The 25,127-nt window shown below is 35.0% G+C and overlaps 3 protein-coding genes across 3 annotated transcripts in view; 2 read left to right on the top strand and 1 right to left on the bottom strand.

Moving 5' to 3' along the window:
* LOC106326028 (oligopeptide transporter 8) overlaps positions 1 to 935 on the top strand; it is a 3,963-nt gene extending 3,028 nt beyond the window's left edge. The window contains exon 6 of the mRNA XM_013764069.1: positions 321 to 935. Within this exon, the coding sequence (XP_013619523.1) occupies positions 321 to 935 (615 nt within the window). The remainder of the gene's footprint in view (positions 1 to 320) is intronic.
* Positions 936 to 1,083: 148 nt separating this feature from the next.
* LOC106324857 (vacuolar protein sorting-associated protein 26A) lies at positions 1,084 to 3,480 on the bottom strand. The gene is made up of 12 exons (XM_013762850.1): positions 3,411 to 3,480; positions 3,116 to 3,151; positions 2,961 to 3,035; positions 2,807 to 2,881; positions 2,648 to 2,720; positions 2,514 to 2,558; positions 2,310 to 2,421; positions 2,165 to 2,231; positions 2,021 to 2,065; positions 1,813 to 1,868; positions 1,545 to 1,720; positions 1,084 to 1,462 (listed from the first exon to the last, which is right to left on the bottom strand). The coding sequence occupies exons 2-12, from the start codon at positions 3,116 to 3,118 to the stop codon at positions 1,281 to 1,283; spliced, it is 909 nt and encodes a 302-aa protein (XP_013618304.1). The 5' UTR covers positions 3,119 to 3,151; positions 3,411 to 3,480; the 3' UTR covers positions 1,084 to 1,280.
* A 12,123-nt stretch (positions 3,481 to 15,603) lies between these two features.
* LOC106323464 (metal-nicotianamine transporter YSL3-like) lies at positions 15,604 to 19,197 on the top strand. The gene is made up of 5 exons (XM_013761583.1): positions 15,604 to 15,979; positions 16,072 to 16,268; positions 17,214 to 17,634; positions 17,727 to 17,899; positions 18,787 to 19,197. The coding sequence occupies exons 1-5, from the start codon at positions 15,604 to 15,606 to the stop codon at positions 19,195 to 19,197; spliced, it is 1,578 nt and encodes a 525-aa protein (XP_013617037.1).
* The last annotated feature ends 5,930 nt before the right edge of the window (positions 19,198 to 25,127 follow it).

Raw genomic sequence — 25,127 nt, 5'->3', positions numbered from 1 at the left:
CAATATTTTACTACTATTTTTTTTTTACTTTTTTATTTTAAAAACATAATATAACTTGATAATATTTTGTTTCCTTTTTTAAAAGATATCGAATTTGAAATAATGAAATCCTATTGGTTGGTGAACCTAGAGGTTCACCCTATGGGGTGAACCCAAGAATAACTCTATATATATATATTATTTTTTTTGGTCAAATGAAAAACATTTATTTAGTATTGTTTCTAGCCCCCATTAATTTCAGGGCCAAACGGTCCAGGCCATGGATTGGTTTTCTCAAAAGCATAACATTTAGACAAATTTATTGCTGTTGTGTTTCACAGGTTGTGGGAACTTTAGTAGCAGTGTTCGTGTACGCATTGACAGCATGGTGGCTAATGGCCGAGATCCCAAACCTCTGCGACACATCTCTCCTTCCACCAGAAAGTCAATGGACGTGCCCAACGGATAGAGTCTTCTTCGACGCATCAGTAATATGGGGGCTTGTAGGACCAAGAAGAATGTTTGGTGATCTTGGAGAGTATTCAAACATAAACTGGTTCTTCCTAGGAGGTGCAATAGCTCCAACACTGGTCTACCTAGCCACTAGAGTCTTCCCAAAAAAGAAATGGATCTCAAGCATTCACATGCCAGTTCTGATTGGAGCCACTGCTATTATGCCACCTGCTACTGCGGTTAACTTTACAAGCTGGCTAGTAATGGCGTTTGTGTTTGGACACTTTTTGTTCAAGTACAAAACAGAATGGTGGCAGAGGTACAACTATGTTCTGTCTGGAGGGATGGATGCAGGGACTGGGTTTATGTCTGTGCTTTTGTTTCTTGCGTTGCAACGTAGTGACATAATGCTTGATTGGTGGGGAAACTCTGGTGAAGGCTGTCCTGTTGCTAAATGCCCAACTGCTAAAGGTGTGGTTGTTCATGGGTGTCCTGTTTTCTAGACCATTTAGGTTTGTACTTAAGTTTAATTTGGTTATGTTTTGCTACAGTATTCCTTTTAATACATTTTCCATTACAATGTTGGTTATATGTTTTTTATTATTTCTGTATTGTTTCTATAAATAAAATTGCTTATTTGTGGATGATAGGTTGGAAAAGAGTTGCTAGTTTTCTTACTTGGAATCCAAACAACATTATGGGTCAATGAACAAACTTACATGATTCAACTTCATAACTCCACCAAGTCCCCAACCAATTAATTGCATACAGAAAAAGTGTTAGAAAAAGGCTTTACAAAGTTCTGAAAAAAAATCTCGTTGCTCTCTTTTCTTTCCTTTTGTAAAACATCAAGATGACTCATCCTTGAGCCTGTACAAGGTGATTTCTTGCTGCTTGAAGTAACGGCGATCCTCTTCGTCAACCAGCACAAGATTCAGATAATACTTGACACTGAATTTGTTGTTTATGTTCTTATGCGTTGGCGTCAGATCGTATGGTGTCAAGAACAGTCTTACAGGTATCGACTCGCCTGCACAATGACTCAACACTTTCTTGGTTATGAAACTAGCAATGAGTTTGAGAACAGGTGAGGAAATTATTTAGGCACATACCTCTAACGGGAGCACCATCCATTAACTCAAATTTGGCTAATGTTTCTGTCTCGACGTGAGTATTAGCTCCTGCTCCTGTTGATTCTCTCCGTCTGATCTCAAGATCCATATTCTTTATCTTGATTCTCACCAGAAGAAAGTACACTTTCCCGAGGATAACATCTTTCAGGTGATACCTGCCTCCATAGCATAGGGAATTAGCTATTGATTTTAAGTTTTTCCTTATAATTAGAGCTTGAAATAAGTGAAAATGAGACTGTCCTCTTACTTGCTTTTATTGTACTCAAACTCGATATGCAAGCAGTCCTCGATTCCAACTTCCATCTGTACAACGAGTGAAGGTCCAAAGGAATTAAGCATATCTAATGCTAATAAGAATAAGAACAGAGGCCATGTAAGGGTTTAAGAGCAAATGGATTCAGTATGAAAAGCAACAGCGATAAAGAACCAGGAAACTGAGAGAGTTTGGACCTCACCTTGATGCTGTTATTGATTGGTGGTAATGGGGAATAGTTACGCACCTGTTTCACATCCATACGAGAGAACAAGCTATAAGGTTTATCTTAAATACTATGTGTCGTACAAGTCAAAGACATAGCAGAAAATTTGAAGAAGCATACCACAAAGTCCTGGTACTCCACGATGCTTCCAGCGTAACCACGTGTAACTGTTACTTTCAGGACATACCTGAAGATAACAAAAACAAATGATGCAAAATTTAAAATTGTTTCTGATATGATGCCACATACGAACATGATTAAATACCTTAGCCGAACATTAACGCCATTGTATGTCTCATATGGCATCTCAACGGTAGGAAATTCAAAAGGGTACGCCTTCTTTTCATATATTTCTCCAGGTACATCAAGCTCACGCACTGATACGAAAAGGAGTCAGCTACTAATAGTTAATAGACTAGTTCATATAATAACATAACCATATCATAACAGAACCCTAAGAGTAACTCACCCAGGGAAGTGAAGTCATAGAAGTTCCCTCTGTCAAAGTACATTTCTGTCAAAAACAATATGAATGTCGTCAGTACAGACTAAGTTAGAAACATATAACAGAACCGAGATAACTGACAGAATAATTGCAGAGACCTATTTGGCCAAGAAGCTCAACTTTAACACCATTGTGCTCCACTTTCTTCCCTTGATATGGTTCAATACAAACCTAAAGGAAAAAAAAAACAAGATTAAACCAATTCCATAAACCCTGAATAACTAAACATCCTGATGATGACAAGAAAATTAAGTTACCTTGCCAGCAATAGTTTCTTGACTATGGAAAAGTGGATTCATAACCATTTGTCCATTATCTTTCTTAACCGGAACCTATAATAGCACAAGATAGATCAAGTAAGACAAAATAAGAGAAGCAAAATAGATAAACTTGAAAGAGGGAAGTGTGTACCTGTTTACGATTTTTGCCATCAGTAAACGTGATTGAGATATTACAAGCAGGCTTGAAAGCTCCACGAAGATAATTCTGTGATTTTAATCCCAAAAAACTTGAGTACAGCGAGAGAAATCAAACAAGGGTCGAGGAAACTATTAACGAGCACTAACCATGATTCAGAAGATTCGATTCCAATCACAATGACCCTGTTCAGGAGAATAAGAATCCAATCACACAGAGTAAACTCGAAAGAGCTTAGCTTTTTGAAGCTCAAGCTTTAGGGTCACGGTTAAGTTAAGATCAATGGAGGATAGAGATAAACCCTAATCTCAATTCGTACGAAAGCAATCAAAAGGGAAGGAAGACCAGATCACATGTGATGCTACAATGATGAGAGCGAGACTTGATCGAGATCAACTGAGATTCAAGAAATTAGATTCGTTTGAAAGCTTACGAATCACGTACCTCAAGCCGGCGAAGATTCTGACAGTTGTTTGGGGGTTGAAGACGACTGACAGACAGACGGACAGAGTCACGGAACAAAACGAAAAAAAAAAAACATCTATTTAAAAAAGGCTTTTATCTCACGTTGGGCCAGAAAGCCCAGTTGTATTATTACCCATCGAAGGCCTAATGTGACATTGATATGAACAATACAATCTGATTAACATTATTCTAAAAGCTGCCATTTTTATACGCAAAGAAGAAGAACGCCCTTTAAATAGGTATGGGCAAAAGAACCACAACGGAAGAACCGAACCATCAGAATCAAACCGAAATATCCGAAGTCGAAACCAGACCCAAATCCTCAAATATCGGAATGGTTCATATATTTATATATTCGAAATTACCAAACCGAGCTAGGAATCGAACGGGTACCCGAATACATAAAAATATTAAATATATATATATATATATACATATAACATAACTAAATATATATTTTTTATTTAAATTTTTATTAAAAGTATCTGAAAATATTTGAAGATAACTAAATTATTATAAAGTATCCAAACTACCCGAAAGTATCCGAAAGTATCTGGATAGTTTTACCCGAAATTTAACATCCAATTTTTTTTATCTAAATCATCTTAATTATTCGATAATTTACTTTAAATAACTGATATTTTAGTCGAATTACCCGAACTACCCGAATCCGAACTGGAACCAAATGAGAACCAAATTTTTCTAGGTATTTTCTGGTTGCTAGTTTTACTATCCGAACCGAACCGAATAAAAATTAAGTAAAATAGTAAATGGATCTTTTATCTCCTACCCAAACTACCCGGAATCCAAAATACCGGAATTGAACCGAACCGATACCTGAAATATCGAGGTCTACCTTAAAACTGAAGCAAAGTTGAACAGCTCCTGTCAAAACCTAGCACAAGAGAAAACAATAAGACAAGCAAATAAATAAACTTAAAAAGAGAAGTGTGTACATGTTTAGGATTTTTCCCATCAGTAAACGTGATTGAAATGTTACTGGCTTTAAAAGATCGATGTGCAGCTCAATCGCATAAACAAAAATTAGACAAAAAAACGCACAAAAAATATACAAGTGTGTAATGCAGTAGTTCACAGAAAAAGAGGTCTTAACATATACTTAACGTAAACTTTCTATGTTCTGAAATGTAAGATGTTTAGAATATTTTTTATGTTCCAATATATTCCCTCCGTTTCAATATAGATGATGTTTTAGAAGAATTATTTTGTTTCAATTTATATGAAATTTTGAGGTTTTAAGGTTAACTTTAATTTTATTGGAAATTCTTCAACCAATTAGATTTTACTGTCTCTTTTATAATTGGTTAACTGATTTTAAAATTATATCTTTAAAATTATATCTTTAAAATACTTTTTTGAGAAATGTAATTTCCTTAATCTTTGTGCATTACTACAAAACATCAAGTATTATGAAATAGAAAGAATATAAGATATTCTCATATTCTTATGTAACTTTAAGTTTATCAAAAACTGTGTAGCCAATCAAATTTAATAGTTCTATTTTGTAATTGGTTGAGTAATTTTTAGTTTATAATTTTAATGATATTTTTTGGTAAAAGGTAATTTTTTTAATAAGTGTATACTAAGCAAAACATCTTACATTTCAGAACACAGAGAGTATAAATTATTGATTATATTCAAGCATAATTATGGTGATTGTCAATCAACATTTGTTTCATCCTTTCTGTGCATTTTGTTATCGATTTATCGTATGTTTTAAAGTTTTTTTTGCGGTAACTACATTTTTCATACCGTATAGGTTCTATGTCGTCATCCGATCGCAACAGCTTTGAGATCAACAGCAAAAAACTCACTTTTCAGTCTTGCACTTGTCATTCGTCACTTTCCTTTTTGGATTCTAATATTCAATTTGTATGCTTTATCCTAGGAGTCAGTCGCACAATTACTTAATATTCGTCCAGTACTCGTCATTGGTTCTCACTTAGTCACTTGGTCCGTAAAGTAGAGTATTCGTCTTGACCAACTCGAGTATCAAATCATTTATTTCAATTAGGTTTGTAGACAGTTAATTCCATACCGCAGAATAATTCCAAAAACGCTCACAGGCACTGTTTTTGAAGCAGCTCTTTAGGTCTATGAATTCCGACGCCGGCAGCTCCGTAGCTCGCCGGCGTCGCCGTTTCTCCGATGCCTTTCATCTCTTTGTCTCTCTTTCTCTTAGTTTCACTATGCTTCTTCACGAATTTCTTGTGTGCTTGGGTTTCTTAAGCTCTTTCACCATAACTAGCTTCAGGAGATATTTTAGATGTCGTCTCTATGTTCTCTGGTTCCTGTGTAGTCCTTCCCCACATCTCTTGACTGCACTAGTTCCAGATCTGACTTACGATACCTGCAACTCTCCTCATCTGGCCTTTTCTTCACAGATCTCAGATCTGAAGATGACCTTTCTCCCTACGGGGAAGATCCTTTCTAACTGGTGCTGGTGTGAATGTGTCTCTCGTACCAGGCCTCTCCGTGCACTGCTCTCCAGACCTATGAGCCTTGACGGCTCTAATCCAGGTTCACTGCAAAAACCGTTGAGAGCCACACATACCGACGACTGCTCAATCTTCCTCAGCTTGTTTGAACTCAACGACCAACGGCTCGGCGCTGGCTCCATCAAATCTCCCTGCCTCCATCACGGTAATGCTGGAGTTGGTAGTTCTTGTCTGGAATCAACGCTTGTTCCCTTGGAACTTTGTGTCAAGCTAATCTCTGTGCTCACCGGTATGAAGATGACAAATTGTTTACTGCCAGATTCTGTTTTAAGGAAGATCCGCTCAGTTGTGCTCTGGTTTGAGCCTGGCAACATATCTGGTAGTTTATTTTCAAAGATCGCTAGCTCTGAGCACTTTAGTTGCTCTGCACATGATGGTAGATCTCTCCAGGCGGCAAAGTTTCTATATGCTGATTCACAGGACCTGATCCATTCACCATTGATAGTCTTCGTTCTCTGCTCGGAGTACTCACAAGGCAGTCAATACGCCTCGGTAAACAGCTATTGGCCTGATCTTACAATGTCCATTTGTCAACCAAAGTTAGCTTGTTCAATCTCAAGAAAATGCTCAGCATCATTTCCACATCTGAGACTTCCAATGCTCGAAGCAAACAACCTGTTAAAACTATCCTTTGTGGATTGATCTATACAAATTTCCTCTCGACAGGCCGGAGAAATCTTTCTCCACCATCGAGTTTCTACAGCAACTGCACTTATGTTCAAGATGTGTAAACTTCAATCCAGATCTAATGTCATATTTTCTTGTTGGGAAGCTTGAAAGATTAAGCCTCATAGACCTATCCTTTTTGGAAAAGTTTATATCAACTTCCTCCCACCGAGACTGGGAGAGATCGTTCTCACCATTCTCCTCCTTCATGGAGAGAAACTTACCATCACTTTCCTCCTATACGGAGTCTCTAACGACCTCTACCAATCGGTTTGAGTTCTATACCCAATTCGAGTTGCTCATGCTGTTGGTGATGCTACAAATCTCGTTCAACAATCACATTGGTCTCTACAGGATCCTTCATGAAGCTTGGCAATTGAAGTTATGTGGTTTATTTATCTTAAGTACTTTAATCTCTTGTTTAGCCACCAAGTTGGCAGTTTGTAATGCTAATGGAGCTGTAAAAGCTATGAACTATTGTAGGGATCTTCAAGTTTAAGTAATGGAAAACACGTTTGCACAAAAAAAAATCATTTATTTCAATTACTTGCAAATACAAGACAAGACAACTACTTGACTTTGTTGGCTTGTTACTCGGGATTGTTACCCGTTTTCACTTTTATACAAAAAAAATTAGTTCATAATAAAACAACTCGTTCATATAATTAGAAATAAACAAAAGTGGTAATTTACATAAACATTTATAATTTTTTATTTTGTATACTAGATGTGGATAAAAACGCTTTTCTCGTTTTCTCTTAATGTTATCATATATGAACTTAGAACATATGAAAGGTAAAAAAAATCTTTATAATAAGAAAATGTTAATTATAAGGGAAGCTTAATGTTAATTATAAGGGAAGCTTGCACAACTAATTCAAACTCACAAATCTATTAGTTGTCATATTTCATATATTTCAGAACTAAGTGGATGTAATTCCTCATACAATTATTTGTAGAACCATGACCATATACCCCATTTGTTATAAGTATGAAGTATCATTTTCCGTCGGATCCATATGTTATTGCTAATACATTGTTTAGTTTGATTAAACCCCACTAAAAGTCCAACACACATGGTTTTTACAACCAACTGCTATCAATTGGTAAAAATATGGTCTTAACATTATAAGAATGGCCACTATTATCCATATAAATGAATTTTGGCGATGTAAAGATTTTTTTTTTCAAAATTCTCGTTTAAGCATATACCAAGAAGTGTTTTGGCGATGTAAGAAATTATGCTATATGTTATTTACCAAAAAAAATAAAAAATAAAAAATTATGCTATATGTTGATTCAGTGCGTACGCTTTAGTTATTTGAATAGGTGGATACGTTTACATTGTTGTCAAAAAATAAATAAATAAATCCAACACATGTCGAACTCTATCAAGTATCAACCGGTGTATTAAATTTTAAAAAACGATATTACGAGTTGAATCAGTTTTAGGCTCCGAATGGTGACGGCCGATTTGGTATTAAAAGCGGTATGAAATTAAAGTGTGGGACGGTGCAACTACGGTTCGTACGGAAATGTAGTGCGGTACGGTACAACTGCGGTTTTAAGTAAAAAGCAGCACGAAATATTGTTTGATTGGTGACAATATATTCGCGGTATTAAATAATTATTTAATTAATAAGATAATAATAATATATAATATGGAATATAGTTAAACAATAAAAATATTATACTAACATAATAAATATATTTTAAATAAAAATATTCATTGGTAAAATATATTTTACTGTATAAATAAATTAATATTAACATTTCACTAAAAATGAATTCTAGTTAATATTTTGGATTTAAAATCATAATTTTTATATCAATTATAGTAATGTAAATAATAAAAAATATTTAATATTTATATAACGAAACTAATAAACAGAATTATATATACAATGTATAACTGTAGTTATAACATAAATAACAACTAATGCATTTCATTTTTCAAGATAAAGAAAAAGATCTTTTTTCAAAAATAAAACTGTTAGAAATAAATATATTTTTATTAAGGCTTTTTTATTAGCAATAAACTTTTAAAAAAGTTGGAGTGCATTAATGAAAAACACTGAGTGTGAAGTTCAATATAATGTACAATATATATATATATATACTGATTTATAGAATATTAGCTACATTTAATTTTAATAATATTTTGAGTTATTATTAAACAAACTTGTCTAGTAGTAGAAAATAATTATGTTCAATATGATATGCATATATATTCATACACTTGTGTCTTGGTATATATTTCTTCTCGACTAAAAAGTTATAAATATGTGGTAGATTATTTTACCATCATTTTCTCTTTTTATTGTTAAAAAGTAAAGCTATTGTGTGTGTGTGTTTTTTTTTAAACACATGTATTTGAATGTTTGTGCCGATTTTAAGTCTATAATGAATTTTACTATTAGTTACGGGAATCTGTGCGCAGATTTGCAGTAAATTTATAAAAAAACGCGAAATGAAAAACAAATGTTGTGATTGGTGACCAAGTTGTGGTTTTGAGCATGAAACCCGCAAATTATATGTTACCAATCACCACCTTAGTCTTTCAAGAATGAGGTTAAAATTTTCAGTCCAAATATAGTTCAGGTCTAGTTATGATTTGACGTGTACTCGAAAAGAAACAAAACTCGAACTGGTCTATTTATTCAACTTGGCATATTCTTTTGGGTTTGGTATAGTTGACATTTACCAGTTTTTTGCTTGTCAGTTTCAAGATTCCCAATAGAATAGTAAATTTTGTATAAAACGTTACTGACACATAACATTAATTTGAGTTAATGTTTACTCATGTGTCAACAAAAGAAAAAGCTAGTTATGTTCCTTTTGATCAAAAGAGAAAGAGTTTTTTTTTTTTTTTTGCTAAAATCAAAAGAAAAGGAGTTAGGGTAGTATAATTGTTTACGTGTGAAAACATGTCATCATCGTGTTTAAAAAACACAGCCATATGAACCGGTCATCTTGGTTTACTCAAATAAACTCAGCTTTATCAGTCAAATAAAGAATTAAAATCATCACAGTTTTCAGTTTCACATCTATCTGAAAAAGGTTAAGTATGATAAATCATATTTAGGCCATCACTCGTCAAAAGAATAACATCATATTATGCTTTAAAGTACACTAGAGATTTTTCCGGGCTACGCCCGGGTTTGGAAAAATATATTATCTAATATATATAAGGTATATATATTTCAGTCAATTTACAAAATTATAAATTAAACTTGATACGTTTAAAATTTATTTTTTGTCTTTTTAATATCTAAAAATACATATGAGATATGGGATGGTGGAAGAAAAGGTAAATGAATAGAGTTAATTAAGAAGTGTTGCCTCCGCTCAAGTCAAAGCGTTGGAGACGCTAATGGCAGATACCTTGTCCATGGCCCAAGTATACGATAATAAACAACACTAAGCAGACTATGCAATGCATGGATTATTTCAAGATTTGTTTATTGCTGATATGTGAGTTTTCTATCCATATCATCCTTACTAATATATCATCGTGCGAAGTCCATAAATTCAATCAGGAATATACCCAAAAAAACTTAATACCATTTGAATTTGTTGTAGGAATAGAAAAGGTAAAATGGAAGGAATCATTCACAAAGTGAGTATGGAGAAAGTGGAGAATCTGGGAGTTGTGTTCATACCTTTGAAATGAAGTTTTAGAGACACTCATCATTAGCCTCAAGGAAAACTGTCTCTTCTGAAAATATGATCATGTTGATATATGTATTTATATTTTATTTTATTAGTGTTACTCGATGTATTTAAGTTGTGGAAATCTATTATAAGCAAATGTAATAGGTTTATTACGAATGTGAAAATTAATGGTCTATGTGGCTTGTCGATTTATGTTGTTAATTTGCTTTAATTTGCTTTACGGTAGACATAATAATCTGGAGGAAAGTACTGATGAGGCTATCTTTTTGTAAACTTTTAAAAAACTTATATAATTCTTTTAAAGAATGATATGGTTGATTAAAGCTTGATTTCTTTTTGTTGAATATTTGGCTGATTCAAGAGTCTTTCTTTAAAAGATTTTTAGTTATTTAATTTTATATTAATTTCATTTTATCTGTCATTTTATTATGTATTTACATGTAATATCTTTAATTGTTTTATCATTTACTTTTTGTGCAATAGATGTATTGTCAAACAAAATAATAAAAAAACCAAGACTTGGCAGCTTGATCTAGTGATAAAAAAGTTTCAGCTATAATTTTATTTTGGATTCGAATAGCATTGGCCAATTAACCGCGTTTTAAATGAATTTAATTGTCTACACGTAGCCAGATGCTAGGTTTCGTGGTATTAGTATTTGGGTCTAAAAAAATTTTAGAATCCCCATGGTTATTAAAAAAAAATATTGTTTATTATTTGACTAAAGCTTTTCTATTTACTTATATTGACATTTTAGAAGACTTTTGTATAAATTCGTGTATCTTATTTGTTTTTTAGTTTAACCATATTTTCTTCTTTCTAATCAGAGTTTTATTAAATTGGTATATTTTATTTTTACCTTTTTGATTAACTTTATATTTGGTTTAGCCTATATGGATTATATTTATATGAATCTATCATTGCAAATATATATGTAATATAAGCCCAAACAAAACTATCACTCCATAGATTATATTGATGTAGCATTTTATTTGCTATTGGCCCGCATCAAAGGAAAGAAAAATACAGGTTAATCAACACTTTGTATGGTATAATAAGAGAAATTATTAAATATGTTATATAATATTTTGTTGAAATATAATATATATATATATATATATATATATATATAGTATTGAGATTAGGGTGGTGATTTATTTATAATTTTTATATTAATATAACGCAAATGATTACAAAATACTAAAAATGACCGAAAAAAGGACTCGTGTGTTTTAAAGCATTTGATATTTATACTAAACTATTTATACATACAAAAAGGATTATGATGTGCTGTGATTGAGAGAACGAAAAACAACACAAAATCTTTTTACCGGTAACATTTTTGAGCCCCACCATTTGATATTGTTGCTCACATTCATGATCTCGCATGCGCTTGGTGGAGGAGGTGAGATAATACATGGCCTTTGGAATGATTAAGAGTAGCATCATTGCTTCTGCCTCTAAAGCCGATCATATTTTCCCCTGAGAGCTACGCCAAGATGACCACGTAAAATCCATCCACCAGTTATTTTGGAAGTAGCATCATAGTTGCACTCTACCATACCTTCACTTTCAAAGGCTGCAGGCAAAATACTTGTGCAGCCCTTATATACACATTCTGAATCAATCTATCACCAAACAGATTGTAAGATACAATACCTCTTATATTTTTCAGTTCTCAAAGATGACTCATTAAAAGCCCAAGAAGCTTCTCCAGAAATCACATTTGCATTGCCTAGATAGGAAATTAATCCATTTACCTTCTTTAGCGGATCTTTGTCTGTTGTTCTAAAAAAAATCGGGTCTTTGTCAACGTCGATCTCAGAAACATGTTCAAAACCAAACCCGAATCTGTAGCAAGTAGATTCATGTAACCACAAAGAAAAATAAAGCTTGTTCCATCAGCCAATGCAAAGTTTGTGTTTAATTTTATGAAATGAAGCTTGTACCTCATTTGTTAAATCTTTCTTCAGCAGCTCTCGTTTCAGCAACCTATAACTCCCATCCGCCACTACCCCCAAGATGTTAAATTTTGGAATTGTACTTGTTCAATTTGTTGGTGACCTCAACATACATGAACCTAACTCTACTGTGCTCTGAACAACAATAGATCTATTTCTAGCATTCTCTTGTTCCTCCTGCGTCAGTACAATTCCACAACAGCTTGTTAGAAGTCATCAAAGAGGCATTTAATACAAATCACAAAACGTAAACAATTCAAAATTATTTATTACAGCTTTACTTTAGAGCTTCGATCTGCACTGGAAACAAATAGGTTGTCTTAAATTTCACAGCTCTACGAACATAACTTACAGTGTTTTAAGAGAGCAGAGGAAGAAGAAACTGTTAGAGATATGATTGTGTCTCCATATATTCTGTAGTCAAAATGATGATCCCCTATTTTAGGAAGCTATTGTTATTAGTTAATGTCTAAGGCTCTTGTATATAAGGCCAATTGTATTGTACATTACTTACACGATCAATACAGATCTTTACAGAAACAAAAATGTAAGAACGAACCATGATCCGAGCCGGCGGTGAGAAAGATGTCGTGTCCCTGAAGGAGAATATTAGACGATCAGAACTGATTAAACTATTTAATTGGCAAGAAAATGTAATGTTTGAATCAGGCACAAGCCACACACACCTGTGTTATGTCAATAATATTATAAGTCATCTTAGCCTATACTGGAATAATGGCTTTAGCATCAATCCATCCGCAAACCTCCTCCAGAAGCGCACAACTTGTCCAGCAGCTGTTTTGATTCTGCGCTTTAGCATACAATATAAGTGATGAAATAACCTCAATTCGAAGTACATTTAGTCAAAACACATAAAAAATTCAATTATCTAAAACTGAGAAAAAATCTTACCGTTTTGGCGATGACAGCGTAGTTTGTACTGGGTAGATCCGTCCCGATGACGAAAGGATAAGGGTTTCAAACCGTTTATGGTGACACTCGGATCGGACTCCGTGTCGGCGGCAGAAGATGAAAAGACGTTTAGATCAACTCTAGTCATTTCGATGGCTTCAACAGATTTTATGGCTATAGCTTATTTTCTTTTTTTCTGCTGAGGGTGGAGATTTTGGTTTGATGTAAGATTTAGCGAAACAATATATATATATAGGAGGAGCCAGAAAAGGAGTTGGAACGAAACCATCTCCGTGACCAGCTTTGAATGATTGATAGTAAGGTGGTGATAAATACTGATTAGAAACGGAGAGTTGCATTGATCTGAACGGTGAAGATGAAGTGGAAGAGACGGAGACGGAGACGGAGACGGCAATCGTGTGAGTGTACGATGAATATTAAGTTTTTCATAGTTGGGTTTGTTAGTGTCGGCCTTTATTGATTTTTGTCGAAGCCCACATGATTGACTCAAGTCTAATATGTCAAAAGAGAAAGTTAATATTATTGGTTGATTTAATTTGCAATACATGGACACTCTCCGTGCTCTAGTTATTCTCCTTTTAATAGAGTTACATATCTTTACATTTAATGGTCATGGTCTAAGTAGCTAGACTAAAATAAAACAACCAAAATAATAAAATTTATTTGTAGTTGTAACTAAAAAATAAAAAAAAAATTGTATTTTGGCCTCAAAAAATATAAGACAGGTTGAATGATTAAAATCGTTTTCGGAAAGTCTTTATCTCCTGTGTATCAGGTGAGAATGAAGTTTGGTCATGCCTAACATTTCGTAATATTGGCGATCAAATCTTTGAATGGCATAACATACTCTCAATTATCCAAATAAATACTTCTAGAATGCAAAAAGAACTTTTACCATCTTAGATTCTTTGTTGCTATTAGTTGGATTTGTCCACAAGTCCTTCCAAATCTATTTGTATTCACTGAATTGTGATGTAGAAGTCCAGGAATCATTTATTAAACATATGTTCTATAGGCATATAGCTTGTGAACCAATATTATCCGATGGATGTATCGCTACATAAATTGTTGCATTTACTGAGAACTAAGCTTGGCATTTTAAGTATGTTAGATGTTGTAATTTTCCCCTTATACGTAAATCTTTTCAATTAAAGAAAAAAAAATTGGGGAATCATTGCTCATAGTATAAATTAAATTTAAATAATTTTTAAAAGTAGAGTAACATTAATTATTTTGTATCTAAGTTACTTAGAAAACATTATAAATGATACTATTTGTCTAACTTTTTAGCTAAATTTATCACCTAATATCCTCACTTTTTAAATGTGAGATTAGTGAATTTTGCCTCTACCAGCTCTACAGAAGTTGATTGAGAAAGGAGTTCCCAATAAGCTAAGTCTGATGAAAACAAAGGGTGGGAAAAGTATACAAGGAGTTTTGCAGTATTGGTTTGGAGCTAGATTGTGAATAGAAATAAAGTTTTTTGGGGGTTAAAATCTAGATATGTAAAAGAGTAAGGAGTAGTTTTACACAAAAATGCACTAGTTGTAATCAAGTTTTTTTGATGAATATAATCTAACATTCATTAAAAAAAAAATTGTGCCTTTTCGCACACAACACCGCATCTATCTAATCTATTAAAACAGAAGTACAAATATAAACAAACCCTTAAACTTGCACAATATTTACAATTCAATGTCACTAAGAATTAAATAAACTTGTATTTAAGTAATTATTATCCTTTACTATTTTATTAATTCATTTCCTAAATCAAGTTTAGCTATTTTTTGTGATTAATGTATTTCTCAAAATGATTTAGCTAAATTTTAGGAAAATTCAAATTTAAAAACGTTTTTAATAATATAATATAATGTAATATAAACACTCCACACATTTAGTTTTTAAGGCTTAAAATATATGTATTTTAAAATTTTAAAAATATATGTTTAACCACTACCATTAATTATTTTAAACAATAAAATCTATCTATGCTAAGGTTTAACTATTTTTGAATTACTTGTAGAATAATATGGAATGTTTATAATCGAATATTCATATTAATCTATCTAAATATTGCCTAAAATATATATTTCAAATATTTTTAAAATATTTTTTTATTCATTTTTAAAACATCTAATCTATTAAAACAGAAGTACAAATATCTAATCTATTAAATGCTTAAAATTTACTTAAAATAGGAAAGGACAATAATTACTTAAATGCAGGTTTATTTGAATCTTAGTGTCATTGGATTGTAAATATTGTGCAAGTTTAAGGGTTAGTTTATATTTGTACTTCTGTTTTAATAGATTAGATGCAATAGATTAAAAATTTAAAATAATCTCTAGCTTTACCTTTTTGTCTATGCTTCAGATAAAACAAGAAGAAACTCTGTTTTCTATTTACAGAAGAAAAAACATGAGGAGCTCCTTGATGGTGGAGAAAGATGCAAGAATTGAGGTAGAGAGAGAAGAAAGAGATGACTTGGAAGAGACGCAAAACGAACCAGATGATTTCAACTCAATTCCACCATGGAAGAGTCAAATCACTTTCAGAGGGATCGTTGCAAGCTTGATCATTGGTATTATCTACAATCTGATCGTGATGAAGCTAAACCTAACCACAGGTTTGATCCCCACCCTAAACGTCTCTGCAGCACTTTCAGCATTCGTGTTGCTTAGAAGCTGGACAAAGCTACTCACAAAGGCAGGGATTATGACTAAACCGTTCACTAAACAAGAGAACACTGTGGTGCAAACATGTGCTGTTGCATGTTACAGCGTTACAATAGGAGGTAGTTTTGGTGAACTTTTAACCGCTTTTTTGTGATGTTTGATCAGTTTTCTTGGTATGGATCGGTTGAGCTTGTGTTTATGTGATTTTCAGGTGGGTTTGGTTCGTACCTTCTTAGTTTGAACACAAGGACTTATGAACAGTCAGGAGTTCACACTGAGGGGAATAGTCCGGGAAGCACAAAAGAGCCAGGGATTGGTTGGATGACTTGTTTCTTGTTCTTTACTTGCTTTGTTGGTCTAGTCCCTACCTTTCTTAAAGGAACCAGTGCCAAAAGACCAACAAAGCAAGTAAAGAACAAGAAACAAGTCATCCAACCAATCCCTGGCTCTTTTGTGCTTCCCGGACTATTCCCCTCAGTGTGAACTCCTGACTGTTCATAAGTCCTTGTGTTCAAACTAAGAAGGTACGAACCAAACCCACCTGAAAATCACATAAACACAAGCTCAACCGATCCATACCAAGAAAACTGATCAAACATCACAAAAAAGCGGTTAAAAGTTCACCAAAACTACCTCCTATTGTAACGCTGTAACATGCAACAGCACATGTTTGCACCACAGTGTTCTCTTGTTTAGTGAACGGTTTAGTCATAATCCCTGCCTTTGTGAGTAGCTTTGTCCAGCTTCTAAGCAACACGAATGCTGAAAGTGCTGCAGAGACGTTTAGGGTGGGGATCAAACCTGTGGTTAGGTTTAGCTTCATCACGATCAGATTGTAGATAATACCAATGATCAAGCTTGCAACGATCCCTCTGAAAGTGATTTGACTCTTCCATGGTGGAATTGAGTTGAAATCATCTGGTTCGTTTTGCGTCTCTTCCAAGTCATCTCTTTCTTCTCTCTCTACCTCAATTCTTGCATCTTTCTCCACCATCAAGGAGCTCCTCATGTTTTTTCTTCTGTAAATAGAAAACAGAGTTTCTTCTTGTTTTATCTGAAGCATAGACAAAAAGGTAAAGCTAGAGATTATTTTAAATTTTTAATCTATTGCATCTAATCTATTAAAACAGAAGTACAAATATCTAATCTATTAAATGCTTAAAATTTACTTAAAATAGGAAAGGACAATAATTACTTAAATGCAGGTTTATTTGAATCTTAGTGTCATTGGATTGTAAATATTGTGCAAGTTTAAGGGTTAGTTTATATTTGTACTTCTGTTTTAATAGATTAGATGCAATAGATTAAAAATTTAAAATAATCTCTAGCTTTACCTTTTTGTCTATGCTTCAGATAAAACAAGAAGAAACTCTGTTTTCTATTTACAGAAGAAAAAACATGAGGAGCTCCTTGATGGTGGAGAAAGATGCAAGAATTGAGGTAGAGAGAGAAGAAAGAGATGACTTGGAAGAGACGCAAAACGAACCAGATGATTTCAACTCAATTCCACCATGGAAGAGTCAAATCACTTTCAGAGGGATCGTTGCAAGCTTGATCATTGGTATTATCTACAATCTGATCGTGATGAAGCTAAACCTAACCACAGGTTTGATCCCCACCCTAAACGTCTCTGCAGCACTTTCAGCATTCGTGTTGCTTAGAAGCTGGACAAAGCTACTCACAAAGGCAGGGATTATGACTAAACCGTTCACTAAACAAGAGAACACTGTGGTGCAAACATGTGCTGTTGCATGTTACAGCGTTACAATAGGAGGTAGTTTTGGTGAACTTTTAACCGCTTTTTTGTGATGTTTGATCAGTTTTCTTGGTATGGATCGGTTGAGCTTGTGTTTATGTGATTTTCAGGTGGGTTTGGTTCGTACCTTCTTAGTTTGAACACAAGGACTTATGAACAGTCAGGAGTTCACACTGAGGGGAATAGTCCGGGAAGCACAAAAGAGCCAGGGATTGGTTGGATGACTTGTTTCTTGTTCTTTACTTGCTTTGTTGGTCTTTTGGCACTGGTTCCTTTAAGAAAGGTAGGGACTTGAAGCTTCATGTTTCACTTCGTTGTAACTACTAACTAGAGATGTTGTAGTAAGCCAAAAGTTTGCGGGTTAATATAGCCCGAGTTTGATCTATTAAACCCCGCTTGGTTGGTCCGGTCTGGTTCAGGGTCAGTCTTGCGCTTAGCGAGATGAAACTTTCGTTTCAGCTCCAAATTTTTAGTGGTTAGTATGTGTAGATCATTCAACCCCAAATTAGTTAGGAATATATAGAATAAAGGAAAAGAGATACAAGAATTGTTGTGTTGTACACTACTACAAGAAAACACAGTTTTAGCAAGGAAATTTAACGAGGAAAACTTTATTTCATAGATAACACAACATATATATATATATATACTTACTAGATTTGCCGGAATGATAAACAATCTATTACAAATCTCAAAAGAGATGAGATCTTTGTAAGAGACAGCATTCCCATATGGGTTGCAGCAGTTGGATTGTGTACATATTAAGAGAATAAATAAATTTCTAGACACAAGTATTTCTATAATATATTTTATAAACTAACTTGTACACAATCTAGTTATTCATACCATATAGCTCCAAACCCGTAATTGTTTCAATCTCCATAAAACTCAGCTCAAATGGTACTTCATTGTAGTAGCTTACATGATAGCTCCATTTTTTTTATATATATGGAGGTTTGAACATAATTTTAAGCACACCAACAAGAAAAAAAAAGTGAAAAAAATGTCGGGCTTGGAAAATATTTTCGAGTTGCGGAGGTGGATGTATATGCATAGAGATGCTAACGGGAGAGTGACGAAAGAATATCTTGCTGGGTTGGAGCGTTTTATGCATCAAGCAGATTCTACACCGCTCGCCCAAGAAAGCGGTAAAATATTCTGTCCTTGGAGTATAAAGCTCCTTACGCTTTGGTTTACAGAAACATGGCGATTCTTGGAGTTGAAGGTTTCTCTGCTTTGCCTCTGCATTGTTTACAGCTTTGCTATGGATTCTTCGCGTTTGCGGTGGCGGCGGACGTCGTTAGGGATCTGTCGCCGGAGAAGGTTGGGAAGTGGGTCCCACTGCCGATGGCTATGGCGGTTCCGTTTCTTGTCGGAGGGTATTTTGCTGTGGATATGTGTGTTGGGAGTTTGATAGTGTTTGTGTGGAACATGAGGGATAGAGTTAAAGCCGGTTTGATGGTACCGGCGGTTGCTTCCGGTTTGATATGTGGAGATGGTCTTTGGATTTTGCCGTCGTCGATTCTTGCTTTGGCCGGAGTGAAACCTCCGATATGTATGAGATTCGTGCCGAGTAAATAGTTAGGTTTAATAGCCAAACAAATGCTTAGGTCATATATATAGGGAATCATAAATGTGTATTACAATAAAGACGTCCTAAATAAATTGTTCACATTTGCATCTGCAAATTGCAAAAAAAAAATAACAAAAAATAAATAGAGTCTAGTTTATTTTAAAATATTGACATACAAATAGAGATATTTAAAGTTTTGGAAAAATCATAATAAGTTCGATACTTTTTCTTCAGTGTGCCAACGAATTTATGTTAGAATTTGGATTTTAAATCTGATCCGTAAAAATGATATGAACAGAAAAGAAAAAGAAAGGATATGTCTCCAAATAATCTCTTCAATCAATTGCGCCCAGCTAGTGAAATTGAGTGAAGATAAAGATGAGTGACTTTTACTTTTGAATTTTATGAGCCTATGCATATTTGATATGTTTTTATTAGTTTCTCAGTTTATTTTGTTTTGTTTCAATTGAAACACTCATGTGAATATTTTTGGGAATTTTAGCAAAAAAAAAAAAATATATATTTTTGGGAAAGAAGCTTGATCAATAAAGCTTTTTTTCCTTCATGTAAGCTTTTTTGGTTGCAAGTTGTATAATTATTCTAATAAGTTAACCTATTCAAATATTAGAATTTCATGGGGTGAGTGAACTGATCAATTGAAACAACTGATCAACATGTATTGAGTCATGCAAAGTAGATAAATATGGAGTTGATTCAAACGAGTCGAGTTATATGTGACATCCTTGTATAATTTGGATCAAACAAATTTATAAACAAAAAGAGTTATTTGAAATATTTCTAATAGAGAGAAATGTATTCTTATAGTTACTTTGTGTGTTTATTATTTTCACTGAATCTCAATCACACAAAAGAAAAACAAGAGTCAAAACATGCAACTTCAAAGAAAAACAATACTCCTTCCGTTTCGAATTATTTGTCTTACTCGAAAAATTTTTTTGTCACAAAATAAGTGTAGTTTTAAAGTTTGAACGCAAAATTTATTATTCTTAATATTTTATTAATTTTTTTATTGATTAAAATATGGTCGATTAAAATATGGTCAAGTGTATATATAATAATGTTTTTTATCGACAATATACAAAATTAAAGATTTTTTTTAATATGTGTGCACAAACCTAAAACAAAAATTAAATTAAAACAGAGGGAGTATCAATTTTGTTGACAATGAAAATCAAGATCAGCTACTGTGCGACTTACTAGTCGCTGAGTTTTCAGAACGGATCCAAGAGAATAATTAGACTACCAATTCGATCAAGACTTCACTTAAACTTGATTTACGTTAGTCTCCAATAGAATGTGACACCCGTCACCTCCTATCTCGAGAACAACGTGCCACCAACAATATCTCATAACACAATAGCACATATACACGACTCCATTCACCCTAAACCCAAATAAAAATCCGAATAAAAAGCTCAGTAGCACCAATCCGTCCAACTATCATATACTCGTCAGTCTCACCTGAAATTGAGAAAAGAGAGGGGTGAGTAACGAGGAAGTCACTCAATGAGGTATGAGATACTAAAGCCGAAGTCCATGGACCCGGACAGAGCACTCCGAATAAATATAATTTAATCCTAACACGTTGAAAACACGGTACCTAAAGTACCCAGAGATCAAACAATGATCCTAGCGAGGTGCACACTCGCTGTCCACTAACAGGCCAAAAACACCACCGATTATGTGCTCGGTAACACACGCTCGTAGACGATTTATCGACCTCCAACCCTTGGCACAACAGGTCGACTACGCAGTGCCGCAGCATCCACCACACCCAATGTACTGTCTCCAGCTGATACACCCATGGTCGGCTATCATCCAAATCACATCAATATACTATACATATTATCAATTATAAATGAACAAGCATTGTTGAACCATCTAACACCCTAGTTCCGGTTAAGCAAAGAACCTAAAACTAAGCAAACAATGACAGACTCGATTTCACATAGACGGAACACATTAGAAATAAATTATACTTATTCGAGGTCCTAAGCCGTGTAAGAGAAGCTCGGAAAAAGACCCTCACCTTAGCCAAGATCAGAGACATATCAAGGAACTCATGAAAACTTGGAATGCAACAAGAATCGGTATGCTAGGTTTTAGAATGGGTTTCTTGTCAAGCAATTAACATCCAAGGTTCCATGATTCTTCCCTACGCATGAGACCTTTAATTAAGTTTAAGTTATAAATGTTGCTTGTAAGGCAAGAAACAAAGGAGAAGACTCCATAACCTTCACAGCTTTGACTTGCGACGATGGATCTTGAACTCCGGTGACATGAAGTGCATGTCCAGTGGCTCGCCATTGATGACGGTGTAGAACGGCAACGGAAATATGATGACGCGGTAGCTCCGTCTCTCCTCCACGTCTACACCTCTCGTTTCCATTACATACCGTAGGCAGATCACCACGATGACTTCTAAAGGCATGACTGCTCCTCCGGTAATGGTGTCTATGATCTTTGGCTTGGTACAACTTTGGATGGTGGCGACGTGGATCTCCGGTGACTCACGGATCATGGCCGTGAAATATGTGGCTGGTCGTGACGGAACGCGACGGCTCCGGTTACTTGTCCCTCATCACGCGTCTCCAGTGGTGATGGTTCATGGACATCAGCTATTCCTCCGGAATGAAAAACGGTAGTGGTGAACAGTGATTACGTCTCGTCTTCTCCGATAGACAGCCATGCACACGTGAAGAAGAAGGGAACCAGAGAGAGATATAGATTAAAGGAGGCGGCTGATCTTTCTCTCGATACAACAAACATTTCTCTCGCTTTAGGTTTTAGAAGGGATTATATACACATGGATATATACAATTCGGTTCATTAGTGGTTAGGTTCAATCAAATAATTAAATTAAACCATGAGCTACTAAACCAAAATCGGGGTCATTACAATTCTCCCACACTTATAAGGAATTCGTCCTCTAATTCAAATCCTGAGCTGGCTGTTCAATACCATCCAAAACAAAACTCTGAATAATCAATCCTCAACTGAGTCTTGGTCTCGGAGATCTCTTCCTGGATTCCGAGTTTATCCCAACGAGCTTGACCAACATGGTCATCATCCCATGAACTGCTTTCACTTGTCGATCCAAAATCTCAACTGAATGAATATGTGCATACAATTTTTTTTTTACCGAGATCACGTCGTGGCTGCTGCAAAATAAACTCTGTCTTTCTCACGACCTTCCTCAATACTAACCCGTCATGGAATTCTGACAACTTTGCTGATAACTGCAATCTACAAACCATTGCTCCACAAAGGGGGTACAATCACATATATTTAGGTTTAAGCTTCCTTAGCTCTCGAATCTTAGATCATCTCTGAAATGTCTTCATTTTTAGGTACACTAAATTATCCAACTGAACTTCCAACTCCAGTATTAACTGCATTTTTTTTTAGCCATCAACTTCCTTTATGTGGTTATTGAGCATTTTTATTTGCTTCAATGTCCTTTAAACCATTGGTTGCTATACGTCATAGTGCTTCCCCACTTTGGTCTAGCATTTGTGCGAATGATCTTCCATAAAGAGCCACCTGAAGTGATATCTGAATGCTCCAGTGATAACTGTTATTGTACATGAACTATTCCAGCGGTAGAAGCTTTCCTCAATTTTTTTTTTCCTCCTGCGAGCTAAGCACAAGTCCTGAGGATGCCCTCTCGAGTTTAACTTAGCGAGAAGGTCCATGTTCGCTCATACATTAATCTTCATGAAAATTGACTTCCATAGTCCAATGAGGAAACCCACAATCAACATATCCCATTTCCAATCTGTAAGAAGTAAATTGTGTAACAATCCCATAAATATTTGATGTTCTGTTTTAACCATCTGACAAGTCTGACATAGACACAATGTAGCTACATCTTTTTTTCCACACTAGGCTAATGATATTAACACTTCATATCTATGTACTTCTTAGGTGTCGACAATTCTGAACTTGCAATAATCATTTTTTTGAATATACAGCAATTCCTGCTTCTGAACACGTGATCCAAAAATCCAAATTTTTTTTTCCCTTTTCCAGAAACTACACCTACTCAGTAAGCAACCAACTAATGCTCTCCAAGCTTACCTAACAAAAATCCGTAACTGCTCAACATGCTCCTCTCTGCTCCAAGAAGAAATCAGAATGTCGTCGATGAATACAATAGCGCACTTATCCAAGTGCTCACGAATCATTCATAAGCTTCAAGAATGCTAACGGTGCACTCGTCGAGCCAAATGGTATCACTACAATTCACAATATCCATTCCGTACGTACTCCTCCGCTGTAGTCATCTGATGGTATCCTGATGCTACGACAAACTTCGAGAACCATGAACCTCCATGCAGCTAATACAACAAATCATTATTACGGGGAAGCAGTATTTATCCTTAATGGTCACTTGTTCAAACCTTTGCAGTCGATAAGTCTGAAATCCCATCCTTCTCCGTCGCAACAACACTGGTGGTCACCACGGTGAAATACTCGGTCTGATAAAATCCTTATCCGATAAATCTTCCATCTTTCTTCTTTACAAAAATAATAATGCTCCCCATGGTGAAGTACTCAGTCTGAAAAACAACCCATGTCTGATGAATCTTCCATATGCTCTTTCAGCTCGGTCATCTCTGCTGCCGCTAATTGGTATAGAACTCATGAAACCAGTGTTGTCTTTGCTTCCAACTCAATCGTAAGACCGTCTCTTTTGTCTGGTGGTGGTCGTTCCAAAGACCATAATTACATCCTCATAATCTGTAATAACTGGAAGATCCTACAACTCATACTGCTCAACATTCTTAACCATCGAAATGGTCGCCAAAAATCCCTCTGCTCCTCTATACAATAACTCCTCAGCATGTAGCATGCATGCAATAAAAACTCTCATCTGCTCCAGCAATATCAACTCTTGCTCTCAGGCAATCCAACACTACTATATGTCGTGACAGCCAACCCATCCCAAGGATGACATCGTAAAAACGTAGCTCCATCTCTGTCGAGTCCCCAAACAAATCAGTCCTCCGAGCATAACTGGTACACTGCGATGAATATAAATAGCTCCCACGTCCCATGCCAGCTGTTTGAACTGACACATCTCGGGAACGATCAACAATGCCAAAAACTAGTAAACAAAACCAAGTCACTCCAATATCAATACAACGCAAACTGTCACACCCTCAATCCAAAAGCGATCCCCACGAGTTTACAAACTAAACATACCTCCAAAATAGTCAGCATACTCATACACAAAAACAACACATGCGAACCAATGGCTCACACCTCATATAACATAACTCATGCATCTGAAACTCGTGGAGCGATGGCTTGAAATTGGGTAGAAGCAGAAACGTCACATATCTACTCCTGGATAATCTCGGAATCATGACCGAAGAAACTGATAACTCCTGAGAAAACTGACAAACTGAGACATCACCCATCTGCTGCTGAACATCTGGCTAGAACCTTGTTAGTCGAAGGATGAGTGACGATGATTTTACTCATCGTCATAGAAAGAGACAATTGAGTTAGTAATTACTGGACATAATGGTGTTAAAAGAACTTCACAAACTTTTTTTTATTATATATATATATATATATATATATATATTATTTTATACTTTTTTAAAAAAAACATAGAAAACCGAATCCCCTAATCGCCATCCCGGGTCGAGGCCGGGACGGAACCCCGCTCTGATACCAAATTGTGACACCCATCACCTTCTATCTGGAGAACAACGTGCCACCAACAATATCTCATAACACAATAGCACATACACACGACTCCACTCACCCTAAGCCCAAATAAAAATCCGAATAAAATGCTCAGTAGCACCAATCCGTCCAAATATCATATACTCGTCAGTCTCACCTGAAATGGGGAAGAGAGAGGGGTGAGTAACGGGGAAGTCACTCAGTGAGGTATGAGATA

Source organism: Brassica oleracea, chromosome C2 (assembly GCF_000695525.1).
Source record: "Brassica oleracea var. oleracea cultivar TO1000 chromosome C2, BOL, whole genome shotgun sequence".
NCBI classification, from domain to species: Eukaryota; Viridiplantae; Streptophyta; class Magnoliopsida; order Brassicales; family Brassicaceae; genus Brassica; species Brassica oleracea.
Note: the sequence above shows the minus strand (reverse complement) of the source record. Positions and strands in the feature narration are given on the sequence as shown.

Coding starts and splice junctions, on each gene's coding strand:
- LOC106324857 (XM_013762850.1), bottom strand. Junction 2,232..2,309: donor GGCGTTAATGTTCGGCTAAG/GTATTTAATCAT, acceptor TGTTATCTTCAG/GTATGTCCTGAAAGTAACAG. Junction 1,463..1,544: donor GGATGGTGCTCCCGTTAGAG/GTATGTGCCTAA, acceptor GTCATTGTGCAG/GCGAGTCGATACCTGTAAGA.
- LOC106323464 (XM_013761583.1), top strand. CDS start 15,604: ATGAGGAGCTCCTTGATGGTGGAGAAAGATGCAAGAATTGAGGTAGAG. Junction 15,980..16,071: donor TTACAGCGTTACAATAGGAG/GTAGTTTTGGTG, acceptor TGTGATTTTCAG/GTGGGTTTGGTTCGTACCTT. Junction 17,635..17,726: donor TTACAGCGTTACAATAGGAG/GTAGTTTTGGTG, acceptor TGTGATTTTCAG/GTGGGTTTGGTTCGTACCTT.